This window comes from Athene noctua, chromosome 5, assembly GCF_965140245.1.
Source record: "Athene noctua chromosome 5, bAthNoc1.hap1.1, whole genome shotgun sequence".
NCBI lineage: Eukaryota > Metazoa > Chordata > Aves > Strigiformes > Strigidae > Athene > Athene noctua.
In genome coordinates, this window is record NC_134041.1 from 48,142,547 (window position 1) to 48,164,892 (window position 22,346).

Sequence of the window (22,346 nt, forward strand, 5' to 3'; positions counted from 1 at the left end):
GAGGATGATTCGCCTCTGTGTGATTACAAGCTTTCACATTTCAAATCTCTTGCCTTGTTTATCTGAGGTATTCCTTCTGGTCTGTTGTTGAAGTCCTTGGTCCAAGCACACATAATAAGTTTTCTGGACACATTTTAATGCATGTATTTTACAAAGATCAGCACTCCAACTAGTCTAAGTTTTCCAGTGCAACAATTTTTCAACAGAAAACACAGATTCACCAAAATGGAAATGTGGTTCTGCGGCTATATAAAGACAGGAGCTTTAAAAAAAAAATCTTGTCCATCAAATTACTTTCTTTTGGCCGCCTGCTAGGCCTCCTACTAGCCCGCTTTTTTTGTGTGTGTGTAGAAAGGGAAATGTCAAAATGTCTACATTTCATTTCACATCAGAAGAAAAACTTAATTACATGTTGGAATTTTCCACAGCATGAGAATAACAAATTTGAATTAGTTGTACCTGAAAAGGAAGCCTTTGCACAGCCATTCCAATCTCTCTTCCATATCCATTTGACTGTGGACCAGAGGCTCTGGCTATTTCAATCCATACAGGGATCCAACACAAAACAAGGCCTGCAACGTTGTTTCAGTCTGAAGAGAACTAACCATGTCCACAGCTCTACAACTTTTCATGGCATTGTTTTTTTCCTCCCCGCTGAGTATGATGAGTATGAGTTGCTCTGCTCTTCTGTAGAGCTGGTGTTAGCAGCTTTATCCTGCTCATCATCAACACCCTCACCTGTACCAACTCTCGGGGAAAAGCACAAGCTAAGGAAAACTGAACTGGGGTTCAAAGCCTGAAGGTAGCACAGGTCATCTTTATCCTATTCCCCAAACCAGCACATGATACCAGGTAAAAGATGGCAAATCTCCACCAATTCTCCACACCTTCACAACACAGAAAACCAGTCACTTGGCAAGAATTGGCTGTACCTCAGACCAAACTCCAGCTGGTACTTGCTAACTACTGGGGCTTTCAGGGAGAGCTCATCACCCATCCCATAGTATGTTGCGCCTCCAGACATTTCTTCCCTGGAGCTCACCTGTAAAATGCACAGCTTAACAGTTAGGACTGCTTTCAACTCAGTTTTTACTATCAAATTGTTGTATTTGTTGTGTTCACAGGCTGGTGGAAGAATTTCTTTGCTTTAAACTTTAATATACTCCTTTAAATAAAATATGCACATTGATAATATCTACAGCAAGCATTTACAGAGTTAAACACAGAAACTATTGTCATTCCACCCATAGAGAAAGTTACAAGCATCAAAGATTTCTGTTTTATTTGGAGATGTACCAGATTAGTTCCAGGGGCACTTATGCAACACACAACCTTACAGCAGATTTTTTTTTTTTCCTTTCCACTCCGTGCATGTGCAAGGTAGGTTGTTTCCTCCCCCCCCATTTGTTTGCTTTATTCTCTCAGTTAAGTATATGTGGACAGAGACCTAAACCAGAGCCAGCTAAAAGTACGTCAGAAACTATCTGCTCTGTGTAGCAAGATATTTTGGTAAATATCACGATGTTGACTCTTCACGGCCTTGCATTCTGGTATTGGCCTCACGGCTGCAAACCAGACAAACTCCTGCCATTCTGACACTGAGATGGTTCAGTTCCCTCTGGCCACACAGCAGTGGCTAAGCGAAGTGCCTCATGGGCTCTCAATGAGGTATTTTTAGTGTGGAAATTCAGCAGCCCCTTGAAATGAGAAACATATTTTTGAGACAGGTTCCCCAGGGAGCCATGGGGTGCCCAGAGGTGGATGGGTGCAGGCTGGCTTGCAGCTGTGCTTACCTGCACGGGTACCACACCAGCCTCGGGAGGGGCAAGGGCTGAAATCAGGATGGCAATGCCATCTAGGGGGAAAAACCGCATCAGTGTGTGACCCCTCCTTGTGCTGCTGATAGCATTTGGTAGGAAAAGGTTTGAAGCATCATCTCTTCAAGGGTTAGCAGGTCAGCACAGACCAACCCACCTTCTCACACGGTTTTCCTGCTGAAAAACCACCCAGATACTGTACGAGGTCTGGAGATTTGGCCGTGGGCCTGCAAAGTGAAAGGCCATCTTTTGCACATGCACACACACAAAAGTGCATTCAGGTAGGCCTGGGTAGAGGCACCCTTCACTACTCTTGGGTGAGGAATACATGTCAGCATACAGGCTTGGAGCCTAATCTTACCTGCTCAAGACATGAATTTTAAAACAGTAAAGAGATATGGAATGGTATTATCTACCATCTAATTGCTGTAAGACTAATGCTGCGAATTTTATGACTGGTGACAAACTGGTGTCTTAATTGATAATTTCTGACTCAAGCCTATGTAATATTTTACTAATTAAGGTATTTTGCTTGTTTGTTTTTAAAAGCAGTTATTTGATGTTTGTGTATTCAGGTTTTTTTTTGTGGCCATAAGTTCCCATCACTGCGTTGCCAGTCATATACCATCACCTTCCTACCACAGCAGGGTCAGTGGAAAGGTCAGGGACTGAAAGGAAACTGACTCTAAATTATTTTCTTTCCTCCAACAGGTCTGCAAGGCAAATAGGTTAGAAAAGGAAAGCTAGTTCTTCTCTTACTCTTTTAAATAAAGAGATTTCAATTGCCAAGCCTACTGATCTCCATATATAAGAAAGAGACTTCTAGAAATGTCTTTGTATCAGTAGTCAGTGGAGTCCACAGAGTGGTATTAGTAACAGCTCTTTTTCTCCTATACTGATAAAGGCACTTATAACTCCAGGATTGCTATCGGAGAACTTTATAGCACTGTGTACAAAATGAAACAAAAATAATTCCCATAACGTTCATAATGTTCAAGATGTTCATGGAAACTGACAAAGAAAATTTTATAACCCTTTCAGGTAAGAGAGCAGAACAGGGAGATAGGTTGTATGGCAGCTTAAAAATTAAGCTCCTAGTAGTGGCAAAAAATATCAGAAATTGGAAAAAAAAAAAAAGTATTCCTGACAGAAGCTAAGCTGACCTTGGTGATTCTTCCCATGAATAAAAGGTGAATTGATTTTCAGGGGTTGGTGCCTCTTTTCTTCTGCTTATTTTTTTTTCGATGCAATTTCTCATATGATGAGAGCAAAGGGTGCAAGGGAGAGAAGAATATTATGAAAGTTCAGTTCCTGAATATTTTCACAGTCCTACCTTTAAAAGAACAGCTGTAGTGTGAGATGGGTTATGGGTCAGTCTGCAGCCATTGTCAGAAAGCACCTTTAGGTTCATTTGCACTGTTCCTCCCTCTTCAAAGATGGCAAACCAGTGATGCACAGGAAGCTGCTACACTGCACAGGCAAATCTGCTGGAGAGAAGACATCAAACCATCTATGTTTGAAGAGAAAACTTACTTTCTAAGCTAAAAAAAGAAATTACTAAGACACTGGGAAATTTGGGAGTGTTTTTGGCTTATCTTGTAAATATTTCTGGATTTTTTCTGTGCACAGCCTTTTGTAGCCAAGTGCAATATGCTGAATGCTAGCTGGGTAACAGCATGCTCCATGCTTAGGACATAGGGACAGCATGTATTTGTTTACTTATTCAAATAACACTAGGGGTGAGGTTGCTCAAAAAATAATTCTGCTAAAAGGAACAAAAATTTCTTTTAAGTACATTCAACATTTTGTGATTTAGACAGCCAGCTTTCAAAACAGAAAATTCGTTTAGTTTTTTTGAATATGCATTATTTTACAGTTCATTTTTTTAAAATATAAAGAGTAAAAATAATTTTCAAATACAAGAGAGCGTTCTCACTGTTCAAATCAATTCCAATAATAATTTGTTATTTCAATCTCCAGGTGAAGCTTACGCAACCTTCTCAGAGGAGAAGTTTCTCATAGCTTCAGTTGCCTTGCCCACATTGTACCACTCCGTTTCACAAAACAGATGTTCACAGACCACATTTGCTGTGCTGCCTCAGTTGCATGCTGGGCTGAGGGTACGCTGACAATCAGGGTATCGATGGGATGATGCCAGCAGGAGGACAGAGGGGGAAATTCAGTAGAGCAGACAAAAATACTATTATCTCAACACAGTACTACACCTGCCAGTTGATAGTAATTTACTGATCAACACAAGAATACTTTGATTGCAGTCTCCCAACTGATTCAACTATTATAAAAACTTGCAGGAAAGAACATTTTGATCAGCACATTTTTTCCTACAGGCTTGAGGCATTAAATTCCTCATCCTTACTGGCACTTCCACCCAACCTAGCATAGGAACTCAGATCCTACAAGTTGGGACCAGCTATTTTATTTTGTGTAACTGGCTACCACATATGAATGCAAAAAAAAAAAAATCCCCAAAGAAGAGCAACAAAAAACCCCCCAACCAAGTCTCAACATACCAGTGGCCACACCATCCTCTTGCTTGAAGCACCGATGTCTCTGTTGTGACAATCTTTATTTTCATTATCAAACCAGTGGTTGTTCTTGATTTTTCCTCAATGCTTTCAAGGCAGCTAAGAATACGTACTCCCTCACAAGGGAAAGTTCTTCTCACAAAAGAATTTAGACCAAAAAAGTATGCCACTTGGAAAAAAAAAAATTCTAACATATGTGAGAAAGTGGTAACATGGTTAGCTGAGGCCACATCTTCACAGATGGGCATAAGCAGAATCTCAGTAGCAGGGGTAAACTCAACTCTGTACACACATTGCCAAGGCTGCTGTGGTACATCATAGCATGTGTTAAAGGGTAGCTTCTGCTTTGAGTAGATGCAACGTTCAGATTTGCTCAAACTTTTAAGTTTGCAGAGAGATGGATGGGTCACCCATCCAAAAAGCTGGAAAACGGTGAAGTTGTCAACTTGGGAAGACACTTTTGACCCTGGAAGTGCCCTGATCACGACAACAAAGTAAGCAAAACCACTGAAGAATGACACACTGCTGTTTTAAGTACTACATGACACCATTTCAGGCTGTTTGCCCCCCTTCATTGCCTTAAATCATACGTTTAATTCGGTGGTACTTAACAGTTGCATCTACAGTGTTTAGAAATAAAATATGCAGGACCATAGCACTGTGCTCTGGGGTCTCCGCTGGCTGCACCACCCTGCCATTTGTAAGCAGCTTAGGGGTTTACCTCGGGGAAGCTGCAGGAGGCTGCTGACCCCTTGCTGCAACCAGCTGCTTTGCACAGCTGCGCACAATAGAGCAAATTGCTGAAGGCCAGAAGAGAGCTGTGTTTCTGCCAATATGATAGAACTAGTTTTGATGTATAACAAAAAAACCAACAACATTCGGAGGCCAGTACCTCCCCTACTGTGTCTCATGTACGGAGACAAGCAATATCTGAGGCTAGTGTATTGCCTGCACTAGAGAGCACATCTGCATCTGGATAGACCTAATGTGCTTCAGCACAGGTCACTGGGTACTTTACACGGGGTGCTCGACCTAAATAGTAACCATTAAGTAACCATTAACTGCTTTAGGTCACGATCACCCACCCGCATCCTTCCTTCACCTCTGAATTAGGACAACACACTGCCTTGGCATATTCTGTCAAACAACCTGACCTCTACACCTGTGCTACCCTTCTCTCAACGGCTGCACTAACAAAGAGCTGGTTTATTGTCTTCCCTGTCATGCCCTTCCCACTTTGTTCGTGTCACCTCCAGAAACCTCTAAGGATGATGCTGCCACGTCCCTTTCCCAGGCTCAGTAGCTTCCCCTCTTGTGAGCCTCCGTTTTTCTCTCATTTCCCTTCCATCTCTCCAAGTGCCAGTATCTCCTCCTGCTTGAGGTGAATCTGTTCCCAAGGCACATGACAGCTCTCCTAACTTTTACAATTTGAACCACAATTTTTATTCTGCTTTTTACGTTGGGATTTTTTTTTGGGGGGGGGGGGGGGGGGGGGGGGGGGGGGAGGGGAGTTGATAGGGGGAGGTTTGAAGAACAGACTCTTACTGCACAGTCCCTACATCTTTTTCTCCAAACACACTAATACTCATGCAACTAGTTAAGTTCCAATCAGCACCAGTAATGCTTAAAGAATCAGAAACTGTATTCAGTTTTAAGGTATAAAGAAACATTTATTTTCCAGGACATCCCAGAGATTAGATGTCCTCTACCTCCCAGTTACTGAGAGGTGACAAGACAGAAAACACCTTTAGCCTTTTTCATAGCCTGCATTTCATTTAGTCCCAAATTCAAAGACACCTTGTACTTCAAAATAAACAGATCGCAGTAGAAGAACTCATCCAACTGGAAACAATCATGTATGTTTATTTTGTCACCACTTCAACCCCATACAGTTTTCCCATCTCTAAAATTCTGCTGTGTCCTGCCAAAAATCACTTGCAAGTATCTTGTAACAGTCTAACAGGAACATAAGTGCTGATAACAGTCAAACACCAGGACAGCTTTGCTGAGGTTGGAATGCGTTGCAAATACCCCACTTGTCCTAGAAGTCAAATTCTTGTACTGTACCCCATGATAGTCTTCCCTATCAAATCTGATCAAGCAAATACTCTTAGTCTTTCACTGTTCAGCCAGCATTTGCAGCAACTTTTTCCCAGTAGTTTAGCCCAAAAACTTTACTTTAAAGCATAGACCCTTCTTCCTATGGGACTTGCTTTTGTCAAAACCATTAAAAATTGGGGTTCCTCAGCAAGGGGGAGTGAATGAGGAGAGTAGCATGTGTTTCAGCAAGAACAAATGCTTGAGTCTAAAACAAGCAGGCCTTGGCACAAGCCATCACAACTGTGAGCAAGGAATCCCACTCATTCTGCTCCAACTAACCTTAATTACCTTACCATGTTTCAGAAAGACAAGCTAGATTACACAGTCTAGTTTGTGAAGAGATCTCATCAATTTATACCAAAACAAGTGCTTTGGATACAAACTAAACCTGCAGACTCACTGATCGTCCTTAGGGAAGTTTGCTCCTTCACCCTCACCATTCCCAGAATAAAGATCTAAGAATCTGGGTTATTCTAGGTTCTCAATACAACTCTTTGAATGTTCAACACAGCTTTACTTGCTCAAGTTTCCAGTTTGTACCAGTTATAGTAGAGGTTCATCTATGGAGTCAAGTAAGACTGTTTTCAGACTCTTTAAATACCTCTGGATGAGGAAGCAAGGCAAAGAACCCTCCCATCAGATGACTGTAGCCAGCAACTGGATACAAAACACAATCAGAAAAATTCAAGACAACAGCAATGCTCTTAGAAGAGCACCAAAGTGCTCCCCTATAGCAAAAATATAGGAACAGTGCTAGGAATCAATCACACTGTCATTTGTCCATTACCTTAATTAAGGAGGAGGTACACAGGAGGAAAACAAAAGTTGTGACTAGTGAAGGCAGGCAAAGCCTAAAGGTAAATAAGCACATTACAGTAGTAGCAGATTCCTGTGATGGTGCTGGTGGGGAAGGAGGAAAAATGTCAACTGTAGATTTCAAGGTAACAAAGAAATACTTTCCCTCAGAAAAGGAAGAATTTAACTTACAATGTCATCTTCCTCTTACACCAGGCTCCTCTTAATTTCTCCTACTTAGTGACTCTCCACTTTATTTAGTTTGCTAATATTTTTCCAAACCAAATGTACTCATTTGTGTAGTATATACTTGAGAGTATTTTTTCAAGTCTTATAAACTACAGCAATTTACCTATTAAGTATTTTAAATTTCAAATCAGCATTTTGAAGTTCAACATTTATTCCGTGCTTCTCTTAGAGCTGCTGTGATCAACCCACTTGACGATCCCTGAACCTAACTAACATCAGGGCTAGAGAATTGTGTGTTTGTTCTTCAACCACACAGCCTCAATTTGTGCATCTCGCATAGCCCATACATATTCTCCTGAATGACTTGCTAGGGTTATTTTTTATTTTTGAGGACTAGAGGATTTTAATCTCAAAAGAAGTGTTATTTTATATTTGTTTATTTGACACTATATTGTTCCTTCACATAACTATAAATTCTAAGAATGCAAGGACATCTACGTGACAGATATTCCTGTATCAAATTCCCTTCAAAAACTGACCAGGGAGAAAAAGATGGAATCTTTCTCAGAAACAAACCAACCAATCCCACAAATTGCTCCAAGCTCCACTGCTTTAGCAAATCATATTTACATTGTTGATGTTATGCTTCCCTCTACTGTTTATCATAAGAAGCACAGTTACCTCAACATTCTGAAGTCTTCCTTAAAAAATATAAAATATACAAACTAATCTTTAGGTGCAGCAAAATCTATCAAATAAGCTTAAAAAAACCACCAAGGGCCAAAGATTCATCATGGAAATAACTAGTCATGTGTCACAAACCAGCGTTATGTATTTCACATCACTGATTTCAAGAAATGAATTCCACAGATACATTAAAACCGTCAGAACAGTAGTGGTCTTTATTTCCATCAGACAAGTTAACACTTCAGTTAGTATTAATTTATTTCAACATTTGGGAGATACGGAAATTAATGACTATTAAAAAAGTGAAATAAACCCCCTTCCAAAAATATACTGGATAACATGTGTCTGAATTTTATACTGTTCCTCTGATGAGCCCTTTATATTATGTGACATCACATACAGTTTTGCAAGACACAATAATTTATGGACTGTTTTTCAGCCTCTGATTTGTGAACCCTCATGGTGTCTGAGCAAGTTTATACATGTTATGCAGCAAACTAAGTACATAGATTTCAAAGGGGTGTCAATTCAGCAGGAAAAAAAATAATTTGGAAACATCCACAAGTGAAAAAAGAAGGTAGAAAATACCAGATTGGAATAAACTCTCAAATCTTAGTGTCCTGGAGGGAAAGTTAACATTAGCTTAAAACCAGAAAATACACTAGTCAATATTTTTATAATTTTAGAAATTGGGCTTTGAATAATGCAGCTATCCATTGTTTTCAATTATGATTGAGTTAAAAACTGCAGACTACAGAAAAGTCATCAAATAAATGAAAACAATCTCCTCCCTTTGTAATCTAAGCCAAGTATGTACCATATAAATAACATCTGTAGTACAGAAATCTTCATATTGAGAGATATTTTCAACAGAAACAGGATTTCATTTTAGTGTCAAGCCAATAATTAAAATTTTAGTTTGCATCTTGTTTAAAATTTTTAATATAGAGGAAAGTTAGTCCTGCAAAACCAGTTAGCAGTTTGTTCCTGTTTCAAGTCACAGCTACTGAAAAGTTACCATCTTAACCCCCCTGCCCCCGCCAGGTTTTCTTGCAGTTTTGCCAAGAAACACATGCCATCGCAGAAAGCTTGTACAACTGGGTTTTTTTGGGTTTTTTTGGTTTGGGGTTGGGGGGGGGGGGGGGGGGGGGGGCGGCGGGGGGCAGTGGCACAGGGGGGCAGGGCAGGGGTGTGTTAAATAAAAAAGTGTCTCATCTAATGAGGAAAGGAAAGGCAAAAAATCAATGGCTAGTTTTCACAGTAAAACGCATCAGCTTTGTAGTTTCATTTGAAACCAAGAACAAATCATGAAACGTCATGAAAATAAGATAAAAAAATCTCCTAGAGTGATTACTAAATGAAGTTAAAATTACCACACTGATCAGTAAACCCCAGAAGAAAAGCAGATGCCTCATATCACAGGTCCTACATTAAACAGTATCCACTTTTTAAAATAAATCCATAAAATCTGTATTTTGGCCACTTTGCACATTTTTCCCCTAAAAAATACAGTGTACAGAAAAAAAATTTCTCATTATTCCCAGTATGAATTCTGAAGTATAAGCTCAAAACCCAGAAGTTAAAGATCAGCTAAAAGGATTTTAAATTATTTACAAATCCAGCAGGTAGAACTACCATAATGGCTTCATTTCCATCCTTGTAGTGGCTTTCACTCTTATCCAGCAGCATCTGCAATAGGAATCTCTTCAGACAGCTTCATCACTGATCGTCTGTCATTTTAAGCAACTCCAGAAGAGCCCCAACAGCTCCAAAATAACCCTTTAAACAAGGCAAAAGCAAAACAAACCCAATCAAATTCCAAAATAAGACATGAGCATGTGAAATCATCAGTTTTGTTAAGGCGATTAAAAGATCCTTCTTACAAGATCAGACATGATGTGCCAGCTGTTTACTGTATCCAAATTACAATTTAACATGATCTTGTTTAGGTCCAAGAAAAGGCCTTATACTGGGAGAAATCTTACACAGTTCTTTAAAATTCTTGAAAAAGAAAAAATTAAGAGAACCACTATAATGATGCTGTACTGAGGCAGGACAGTTACCATTATGAACACAACCATCTGACAGTTACCTCAAAATTGTGCTTACAAAAATTAATTCTAATTAAGGTTATTATATCAGACCGTGCAAATGAACACTGTTGGTACTAGGGTCAGAAAGCAAAAATAAGAGATGTGCAACATTTAGCAGCACATACCATGAGATTAGTGATCAAGTCATGGAGTTAAAAAGGGGTATTTTCAACTGAATTTGTATTTAAATTATATTTATGCAGAACTTACTTTGTGCATTCACTTCTAAGCAATGACATTGAAATTCTCCCTTTTAACTTCACCAAGTCAAGAACCCTAAGATTTTTGTACTTACAAATAAAAGTAAGTTCAACATGTATTTCCTTACCTCATGTTCCAAAAACAGAGCTTTCAGCTGTCCCTTGGACCAATAATCCATAGCGTATGCTAGCACCTTCATAGAAATCATATTAATTCTGAGGAAGTTGCCAACAAATACCACCTTGTCGATTCTCTGTAAAATTGAAATGCACACCAGCAAAAATTATATTCAGCTGCATTATTTGCCTCATTCAACATGTACTTCTGCCTCTACTATAAAGTTAAATGGGAAGTTTGGGTTACATTTAAATTCTCCAGACTGAAGAGTCATAAAAATAATTGCAGTTCCTGACTGCTAAGTAGAGATGTTGCAAGAAGGAAAAAAAAAAAAAAAAATAGTTTTATTCCAAAGAAAGTGAGAGGCTGATATGACAGATGGTGAGTATTTGCTTAAAAGCCCAGGACCTTCCCAATATGAACAGGATTATGAGTGTTTTCTTGGTTTGTTTTTTTTTTTTTTTAATTGTACATGACGTGGCTGCACTGAAGACATCTTTTCCCTCTGCTTGTTAAATGAAGCAACTTCCCAGAGATCACTATGATTATTAAATCCAGATGAAGAACCTCTGAAGGATATCTGAGAAGGGTTACATTAGAGATGGGAAGAAGCATGTTTCATTAGCTGTTATCAGGACTGTGGTTCCATTTTTAAAGAGCAAGCGAAACCATGCATTTCACCCTTTGTTTTGAAGCTCACTTGAACTCAGCTTTCATAGAGAAGCTTGAGAGTTTTGAACAATCACCACTATGCCATCAATGAGAAAGCCACATACTATCCTTACTTGTATGCACATCAGTGCATGTAACCAACAGTTTTGGTGCTTAAACAATGCCCATAACTATCTCACCAAGCTCAGTTTTGCCTGTTATGCACAAAAATCGCACTTGCATTTTGAATTGGTGTACCATATAATGTTCACCATACACTAGAACTGGTCTAGAAAGTTCAGTAGAAGGCCAAATCCTAGAAACATAAACTGCTGAAGATTATGAGCAAAAATGTCCATAGAGGCTAGAATTACCAAGTGTTAACCTCTGTACGCAACTCTATAAAGCCCAACACTTGGTTCTGCAGCAGTTACTTTGCTACAGATCAGAGTCTTGTCACGTCCAGTACTGTGCATGTGACATATCACAGAGAACATCCTCACTCAGTATTGGAGAGTGCTGATATCCAGATACAATAATTAATTTATTCAGCCTCTGATGACTGAGTTACATGTCTGATTGTCCTCAGACCAAACACATCAAGACAAACTTTATTTAAATAATTCAGGTTTCTAGTCATCTATACCCTTAGACTCTGCAGTCACATCAGCATGCATCCATACTCATTCCTAGAAACTTCTACGGCCAAAACCCAAAAACTTCTCAAACTTCAAAAGGCTGCTATTAAACATGGCCAAGAGCACTTTGTGTCCTCTGACAAGGCAGTTTTGTCTCTGAAGTAATTTCTGATGAGGGACAAATATGTAACTAATTAATTTCCTGTAATGCAATATAATCTAATTGATTAGAATCTATATTTGAATTTAATTTTCACAACCTTTTTGCTGACTATACACACAAAGCTACTGTTAGCAGAAATCCAAGCAAGCAGTACCTAACACTGAGTATAAAAGTTACTGAAAATTAATCTTAAGTCTAAAAATACTTGTCATATCTCCTAAAATAAAAGCGTGTCTATCAACATGCAAATTTCATATCAGTTTTGTTTTCCAACATTCCTTGACAAGGTTAAAAAATTATGTTAAAGATGTCAAGTTTCCTAGATTTTTGAACTGAACGAAAACAGCTTTAGCATTTTTCAGGAGTTGGAAAATGAAGAAATGCTACTTTTATCTCTTAAGTGAGTCTTGCCAATTTACTTTTAAAATGTTCACTGCTGAAATATTCAAAGCCGAAAGATGCAAGTCCTAAACTGATGAAGGGATAGTGATGAAATGCTTACTTAAGCTAACAAAACTACAACATCCTGGAAAAGACATGCACTCTTTCACTCTGTGGGGTTTTGCTAAATTGGTCACCTACCCTGCAATAGAAAGCTATAGTACAGCTTCAATATAGTGTATACACAAATTTGCCAATATAATTGAATAGGGGAATCTATATTAAAGATGCAATGAAAAAATCTGCACATACTTTTGCAAGCAGCCTTGTTCAGATGCAACTTACATGCTCTGCTAGTAGGAAAAGTATAAACCAGGGAAATTGGTTTCCTTTAATGCAGTTCTGCTGTGTCTAAGACAGACTGTTTCAAATGACATATAGTCAAATGGTTCCAGACTATGGAATTTTTCTACCCCACTGCCAACTTTGTGCAAGCAAACTTTGCTTTGAAGTTCTGTGGACAGAATATTTCATTTATTCCCTAGCCTCATTTTTTCCTGCACATATGCAAGTAATTTTCAACACAATATTAAAGCTGCAATAATTGAAAACTAAACAAAACAAAAGCCAACCCCAGAAAAAAAACCCTTATCAAAACTCACACTTCAGGACATAAATTGATTTTGTCAAAGAATCTAGAAGTGAGCTTCACCATAACTCTAATATACACAAACTCCACAAAAGAATATATCATATTTAATTATTTTTTAAGTTCTTATTTGGGCATTTCATTCATCAAGCTTAGTGAGTCAGAGCCGTATCTCCTAAAGGCAATTTAGGTATCTAGATTATTTAGCAGAATAACATTACTTTTTTTCCCCCCAACAGTAAGCTATTTGGAGAACAGCTTATTTGCAATTAAATACATGTTTGAATTTTTAATAGTATGTAAAGCTACTGAATGAAGTTTTTATTCTCTGAAGCTACAGAATAATTTATTTCAAGTGTTGGAGCAATTGTATTTTGACATTGTCTGCGAAATGAAGAATACTTCACACATCAATCCACATTCCTCCACAAAATTCTATGGTTCATGTCTAGTTTTTAAGTAAGCCTGCCCACAAAACAAAGATGTTTAGGAACTTTTTCACAATGACTCGGAAACATTAGTTTCATTATTAGCCTATTTCCTCCTCTGAATGCATCTTGTGGTTCCCTGCTGCAACTCTCCATGCTTTGATAGCCCTGTACAATGCTGCTTGAACTCCATGCCACAAGGCAACACTGTAAAGAAGCTGAAAGCAAAGAGAACACTGAAAGAGAATCATCCTGACTGAAAGAGTGAAACTGCCAAAAACAGAAGTCTGTAACCACTTTTCATGAAGGGATGTAATCTGTGACATTTGATGGGGGCATACACTAAGACTTGTGCCGTTCAACATATTTGAAATGTGCTCTATAGAATATTAGCAACAAACCTAACATTTATTGGCATAAAGTTATTCAGGAGAGTCAAAATAAAAAATGAACAGCATAGCAACACTGATGAGACTTACACCTAGTGACTAAGGAACAAAATGACAGATGAAGTTAAAAAAGTGAAATGACACAAATGGAAGAGGGAAGAGACAGAGAGACATCAGTATTCAGACACAATGATATGCTCCAAATTAACCACCATCACTCAAGAAAGACTGCAGAGGGAGTGCGGATTGTTTCTTAAAAGTGAGGTCCATCCTCACAAAAATAAAATAGTAATAACTGTCAGTAAGGACATCAGAACACAAAATTCATCTATATGCCATCACATAAACTCATTGTGCAACCAGACTGTGAATACTGCATGAAGATCTGATCATTTGAGCTCAAAAACAGATTTATAAACGATTAAAAAACCAAAATGAAGCAGTAGAAGAGAGACACACAGTGTCTCTATAGGAGAGGACACCAAGTGTTAGGACTTCCTGTCTTGGAAATACCAAGAGGGAGATGTGGTAAAGGTTTATTAAAACCCACCAAAAGCACCAGTGATTAATTATTTGCTAAGACCCAATAAAGTAATCAGATGGTAGCTTGGTGAGCTTCTTGGTTTTATTTTCCTGGGGTTTTATTGGGCTGGGTGTGTTGTTCATTTAAAAAAAAATAAGAGGCACTTTCTGCTAATTATAGAACGCTGTGGAGCTAGAGATACCTATGTATTAAAGATAAATTCACCGACAGCAGATAAAAGATTAGTTATCACATAACATTAAATGATGCCATTTACAGTTCAAACCAAGTGCCTAAATGTTTTTTTCAGTTGGTTTGGTTTTGGTTTTTTTCTAAACTGCTGGAAGCTGGAAAGGTGTATGAATGGAACAATCCATCCAGAGTTATCATATCAAAGAAAAGAACATAACAAGCATCTGATAGTTTGAGGTAGGATAATGAACTACATTTTTCTTCCTGCTGACCCAATATAATGGATCTTATATCTATCAAAATATTTAACACAAAACACAATTCAAACCCACCATGCTATGGAAACAAGCCAAGCAAAATTCTCTTTAAAAAAAAAAAAACAACCTGTCTAGTATAGTAAGATCTGTTAATAACTACAAGATAATCGAGAGTATTAGTTTGGATTACAAAGGTGTTAATATCTATGTATTGCAGCTGGAGAACAACTGAACGGCTCTAGGCATCAACAGTTCAAGACAATCTTTACAGTTAACTTTTCTCCCCTCTTCCCTACCTTTGAAGCTCAAAGTATGTTACTCTTCGCATCAAAGCATACACATAACACAAATCATGAGAGTTGGGACAGCACATTAAATATATGCATCTTTACCAAGGCCAGTTACACACCTGCTATATCAGCAATTAGCACTTTTCTGAATTCTGAAAATTTTACTATGCTGTTTCTAAAGCTTTTAAGCTCATAGTAAATATGCTATCTTACCTCATTCAATGCACACATGCGAGCAATAGAACCTATGTTGTTGGTGATGGTGACCAAAGTAGCTCTGGCCAAGTCCTCTTTACTGATGGAATCCCTCTTTTCTTTACTCATCATATGACCAAAGCTGTGTGGGGAAGATTATTCCTTTTAATACAAGTTATTTAGGAGTGCTAAAAGCCCTTAGAAATTCCATCATTTAATAAGCTTTGCTTGGATTTGATATCCATTGATTTGAGACAGATTTGAAATGGGAAAAGGGATCTCATTGGAAAGACAGAAAAATGAGCAAATACTTCTTCTAAAATAACCACAATTTAAATGGAAGCAAACTACATCAAGCATTGCTTATATCTGTTTAAAAAAACCCCAAGAAGTAGGTGAGAGATAAGAATTAACCACATGATACATTCAGAGTGACATTTCCACATGGACATAGTGCACAGTCCAGGGATTCCACACTCCACACTCAGTTTAGCATAAACAGTAAGTTTCCCAATGAACTCCTTAATACCAACTCAATTAACACATACCTTGAGGCTACAGCAGACCCTTGAAGGCCAAACCGCTCATAGTCTCCTCCATAAATATCTTTCACCAGCTTATCCACATTGGTGCTGTCTCCTTTCGCAGCCATTTCGAGTGCTTCTTCAAATGTCTCACAGCCAGTCAGCAGACAGCACAGGCCCAGGAATGTTCCTCCTCCAAGACTAGAAAAGCACAGTTTCCTCAGCCCAGCAGCTTGAATCAGCTTTTACCACTGCTCTTTAGACTGCTGTTTGCAACATGGTCTATGTGGCTACCAACTGTATCTTGCAACTCCTCCCTCAGAGAAGTGAAGACAGACACCCTAAATTGAGTTTCTGTTTAACACAAATGTCATCCAGCATGGCTTTAACTGAACTACTCTTAAGTCCTTAATATTTAAATAGGAAAAATGAGGCTAAATAAAGGGGTAGCTGAAAGGTCCAATCCAATACCACTGATGTCAATTTGCTATTTGTAGAACTCGAGCAAGTTTTCCTTGTGCAAGAATAATTAGCCAACAGATCACGTAAAGAATAAACAGCGATCAAAGCTAAATATCTATGCAGGGGCAGGCAGCCAAGACAGATCTGGTCCCCCTAGCCAGCGGCAGGAAGCAGTCTGGTAGGTTGCTGTTCAAAGCAAGGCTAGCATCAGCCCCAAATGTCTCAACCCTCCAAAGAACTCCGAGCAAGAAGCAGACAGTTTAATACCTTGCAAAGGCTCAAGTACAATATTTACTGACTGTATAAATTTAGCAGGGTGTATTTGATTGTGCGTAACAGGTTGCTAACTCATTTAATTAAAATTCTACTTTGGACTCTTCAGTCTTAACAGACATGAACTTCAACTTACTAACTTCTACATCCTTCCTCATTCTTTCTTAACCCTTGAGGAAGTTAGCTTATTTGCACTAATTGCAGTCACACTGACTGGAGCCACTGTAAACAAGAGGATCAGTGAGACACCGCACTTGCACTTCACAAAAAAGCACAGGTCAGATAGGAACACCATTCAGTCAGTGCTCTTGGATAAGCAGGCAAGTTTTTCAGAACACATCTAGTAGCACTGTAATAATATATTCAGTATCTGAACAGCAGGAAACTCTGCACACCAACCACAAGACTATTGATTTCCTCATCTATAACAAGTCAGCAACCCACTGCAGTCATGTTTTTCCTTTCATAGTGGAAAGGATCAGAAGCACATCTACAGATGCCAAAAGGGCTACGCTTGAAAAACAACCAGAATTGCAAGAAAATACACATGCAATACCTCATCCATTCAACTTCTGTTCGTCTGTACTGTATACAGAAAAATGCCTCATGGCTACCATTATGGCAAAGATATGCCCTAGGTGAGGCAACAGAAGACACATATGCAGTCATGTGCAGTATACAGGAGAAACTTTATTAATAGGTACCATGCACTGAAGAACAGAATGCAGCTTTGGAAGGGACTATAGAAAATCCAAAAAGCTTCTCTGGCTGTTGTTTTGGAAGGGTTTTTTTTAGGCTTCTGTTTTGGTGGTTTGTTTGGTTTTGTTTTTAAGATTACAAGACTACTACAAATGAAGTATATCAATGTAGTTTGCAGGTATGAGGAAAAAGTGGGATAGATTTATTGGTATTTTTACTACTTGTCTGGATGGACACATTTGTAACTAAAGTGGTTGACTATAAGTAAGGATTGTTGCCACATGTACAGAGTAAACTTAAACATGCCTCAGGCTGGTTTTTGGCCTTGAGAAAAAAATTCTGCATCCACACTACTGCATTCTGGAATTCCTAAACAGAGCATTCACACTTAAGTCTCTTACTGAACACAGGCCAGAGACCATTTCAACTCAGCTGCACCCTACAAATAATTTCTAGTCTTTACATGCTGGCATTCCATAATTTACCAGCACAGTCCAAAGACTAGTGCAATCAGGAAAAAAACCAAGAGATCTAGTGAGACTCCTCTGCGAAAATCCAGCAGGTAATTCTATAAAGTTTTCCTACATCCTGGACACATCCTAACACCTAAGCAAGAGATTTTTGTTTAGCACAAACATTTTTATTTCACTGCTCTGGCTGTTCTGGGGCATCAAAACAGGGGAGAGAAGATTCATTTACTGGCACAACTTTATTTTGGTAATTCACAGCAAGAGACAGGAAGTAGGCAAGAACACCAAGGAGAGACTAAGACAGCACTAAAGTTGAATGAATCAATGATTTTCCTGATGTAGACCCCATCTCTGAAGGAATTCTAGGATATTTCAAGCATTGCTACTGGTGGACTTTTTAAAAGAAACAGGAAGACAAGCACAATTTGGGGCTGCATGTGCTAGTCGCACTGTCTGGTTCTATCCGTTCAGTTACTAAGGAGAAAAGAAAATAGAATTAAAAGAACATGGAATTAAATTTACCTGGATCCTGTGACTCTCTTATAGTTGTCCTTAGAATACACAGCTAGTATGCTGACCCCTGAGCCTATGTTAACCAGCAGCATAGGATATGGATTATCAAGGCAGTAAGGCTTTTTCTGGCACTGTCCAGGATCTGTAGGATTTTCAAAATAATAGCACTCTGGTTGGCCATTGAAACCAACAGAATCAACGTAAAGGAGGCCCTGGATCAAACAGTCCAATTCATCCAATTTATGGAGTTGCAGATCAGCAATCTGGAAAAGAACAATAAGAAATTAATAAATATTTCCTAGTATAATACAACACTGAGAAGGACAAAAGGCTCCACTGAAGCACTTTGATCACTTCAATAGTAACACATTATGCTATTTAAACAGTACAAAGATCTGTCTAAACATGAAGTCCAAAATAAAAATAGTTTTGTATCCACCTGACAATGGGTACCTCCCAAAACAATGATATGCAGTAATGTCTTTTAGTTCCTCTGCCTTTAAGATGCTTCCTGCTCGCAGAGCAGGGAATATTTCCCCCCCTCTCAATATTCTGAAGCAGTAAATTTCTCTTCCCTCATCCTCATCCCAAGAGGAGCTGTGTTCTGAAGCTTTTGGACAGTATCTGACACATGCCTGCACAGCAGCATTCCTCAGGATGCAAAGTGTTTTAACACATCATTTAACTATATTTCCCAGCAATTTGATGAAATATTCAATAGAAGCATTAAGATCAAGAATCTTCAGTTAAAAACAAGATAATTAACGCCTTACAAAGTGCACATGCTTATGTTAATATACATTAAAAATGCAGTGGATTATGCTTTACTGGTGACATATACTAAAAAAAAAAAATCTTTAATCTGAGAAAACAATTTCTTTAAATTATGATGAGCACTTTAAAATGCCATGTGAAAAATAGGGTATTCACAATGTTTGGTGAAAAACAATATAAAAAACCCAAACAAAAAATACTGTCAGTCCCACGCCCCCTGCAAAATGTTCATAAAAATATAACTGTTACAGAAGGCAGGAAAAAATTTTAAGAGCTTAAAAAGGACATCTCCTCTGAGATCTCACAGGTCACCCATGACTGTACTTAAACAGGCATGTCTACTTGTCATAGCATTCTGTTTACTAGAATTAGAAATCACATCCCTTTCTTGAAATAGGATACAGTGACGATTTGTAGAAAGTCTCCTTTCCAGATGACATTGAGCTTAATTAAGAGTTGTGTTAGGGAGAGGAGAGGGAGAAAAATAGTAAAGTTGACTATCCAAACCTTGAGGTTATTTGCATCCTCACACCTGCAAAGTAGGTCTTACCTAACTCCACCTTCTAGCAGAAAAAGCAACAGAGTATTAGTAACAAAAGGAAGTTATACAACACAGAGCTGGTTCTCAAACATTTGCATATCACAGGATGTTTTTATAACAGCTAATGGAGAAGATTTACAAGGCTAACTACCTCCTATTTTTAATTCTGGAAGCTATATTAAGCCACTATAAAGAGAATACATTTCTGTGGAACAGACCTGGTCAATAGGTTACATTCTTTTGAGCTATTTAAATACCTCCCCTTAAGTTTGTTCTTTACTTGTGCATAGCTCTGACTTGCCTTAACTGAAAGCTATTCTACTCTTTGGGTCTGCCCTTTCGTTGGATTTGCTACTCCTCAAGTCCTGGAACCATAGAAAGGAAGTAAGATTAAAAAAACCCAAACCAGGAGTCTCAGAGACCTCAATAAAGATCCAGTTATTCACAGGATAATAGAGACAGGTGGAGATAGTTTCTTCTTGTTTCAGGAATTCCTCCAGTAACTTCTGCAATCCCTTCCTATTTTTTTCTTCGTTAACATATGGCTACACAAATTACAATTACACAAATGCAGCATGCAGCTTGATCCACTTAGCCAGCAAATAAAAAGAATGAACACAAATTAGGAGAGAAGGTTTTTCAAAGAAATGTTACAAAAATCTTGAGGCTACTCTGCAAATACCTTGGATTTCAGCACTTTCTTGCTATTAGACTAAGAGCAAAAGCTCCAATCAAGAGATATATAAGATATTAACAGAAATGTTTAATGCATTCTTTCTCACAATGGACACTGTATGGAGTCCACTAAGTCATCACTCATTAGAGGATTTATTTATTCTGTTAAAACCCAACTAACATTGAACACAGGTAGTCAAAATAAGGAAAGATTCTATACTAATTGTGATCTTCCTATAGGTTACGTGCTGTACAGTGTCTATTTCCCCATCTTACTGTATAAGCTAGATACATCATGACCAAACACAATTTAAAACAGATACAGCATGCACAAACACGCTATGAACCAGAAGCCTGCTTTACAAAGACAAGTCATTCACAGATTTATGGCCCCTGCTCTTAAAACCTCTATTCTCCCATAAGCCAAATACCCAGCTGTTTTTGTCTCATCCATGTTACATTTTTACAAATTAGTAAGCATTGGTAAGAGACCTTCAAAGACACAAGCAAGCCATACAAATCTAAGACTAAAATACTTCTGGCATCAGTGCCAAAACACAGACAAAATCTTTGTTTCTACAAACTCTCCAGTCAGCCCACCAGTTCTGTAAGGTCAGAACAAAAGAAAACTAATCAAAGGTTCTTTTTCAAGCACTAATAAGCACAGAAGTTTTATGAGGTCCATCCCTCCATGTATAAGACACACCAGAATTTACTGTGCTTTTTATAGCTCTGTGCTATATTTAACAGCTGATATACTGTAAGCAGAAAAGCCCTATTAGTGCTTTCTTTAGTGTATGACATTTGTAACAGACTGAAAAACCATTTTCTTGTGTTGTTGCAGCAGTCTGGTTTTCATTTTTGGAAGGAGCAAGACTGGCATCAGTATTCCACATTAATCCGCCTCCGTTCAGAGAACTGCAGGCTCTGCTGCCACCAGACCTCTGGGGCTCCAAACAGCCCAGTGAGGCACCACTGTTCTTGTTTCTAAACACGAATTAGGGCACAGCTGCAAGAAATGTAGTGACCCAGTCTTGTACAAGAAGACATGATAGAGCCAGGGTCACAATTCCCGGTCCCCTTCCCTGCATACAGAACTGCCTTTTCTCCATTCGTTACTTTGCTCAGGACTCCAGCAGCAAAACTGCATCAAAATAGATGTGCCTGTAAACACTGTAGCTAATGTATGAGTAAGCAAACATTTTTTCTGGTGCCATCACCTGACCTACCACACTCTACTTGTCCTCATCCTTCAGCTGTTCAAACCACTTTTCCTTGCAGGAACCTAAACTTACATGCAAAAAATGCAAATCAAAAACAGGAGCTGTGTGAAGAAGGACATTTTAATTAGATGTTTTTCCTACAACTTTTTACAAAATACATTTGCAGGTATTTTCCAGCCCTTTACAGTCCCTAATGTGAGGGCAGATATCATAATGGACAACTGATCCTGCTCTGCACTCCTGTAACTCAGAAAGTTACCCACTCCTCTAGAAAAGTTTTTTGTCAGAAAGTTGTGCTAGGAGAGGAAGAACTGCAGAATGAAGTACTACAAAGGTCCCTAAGAGGGAAAAATTTACAATGGTTACAGGGAAACCATACGTACATTTTTTAAAAGAACAATTTCTCTGCATTATACCCAGACTGTAGAAATGCCTCTTTAGTTTAGGCTGTTTTTTAAATACTGGAGGGAGGGTAGAAAACACTTTGGACTTCAAGGAATTTTTTAGGACCATCAAAAGGAGGGACTTGCGACTTTAACCATGCTTACAAATGGGTGCAACACAGCAAGGAAGTAGCTAACACTTCCATATCTGTTCACACCATAGCAACAAAATACCTGAAACCCAGCTGATTTCAAGGATACACAAAAGGTCTGTTACTACTGTGTACAGATGCTATTCTAAGGAGAATGAAAGCCCACTTCTTGTTGTAGACTCACAAGAAGTGCTGGAAAATGCTGCTGTCTGTTCAAGTTTAGGGTTTTTTTTTGTGTTTTATATTTTTTTTTTTTAATAATACACATAGCATCAAACAATTTTTAGCTGTATTCAAGTACCAGGCAGTATAAAACCAAGAAACGTGGTACCAACTTGCTGCTGCTTTAAAACATG

The 22,346-nt window shown here is 38.4% G+C and overlaps 1 protein-coding gene across 5 annotated transcripts in view; it reads right to left on the reverse strand.

Annotated features, from left to right (window-relative positions):
- Nucleotides 1-3,193: 3,193 nt before the first annotated feature.
- The window catches only part of PANK1 (pantothenate kinase 1), a 40,255-nt gene continuing 21,102 nt past the window's right edge, over nt 3,194-22,346 (reverse strand). For 3 of the 5 annotated variants that reach the window (XM_074908376.1, XM_074908374.1, XM_074908375.1), the window contains exons 3-7: nt 18,252-18,505; nt 15,850-16,026; nt 15,320-15,443; nt 10,556-10,681; nt 9,299-9,913 (exon numbers count right to left, since the gene is read on the reverse strand). In XM_074908376.1, the coding sequence (XP_074764477.1) occupies nt 9,854-9,913; nt 10,556-10,681; nt 15,320-15,443; nt 15,850-16,026; nt 18,252-18,505 (741 nt within the window). In that variant the 3' untranslated portion in view covers nt 9,299-9,853. Of the gene's footprint in view, nt 3,302-9,298; nt 9,914-10,555; nt 10,682-15,319; nt 15,444-15,849; nt 16,027-18,251; nt 18,506-22,346 lie in introns of those variants that run through there. The other 2 variants (XR_012633768.1, XM_074908377.1) reach the window with 2 other exon arrangements.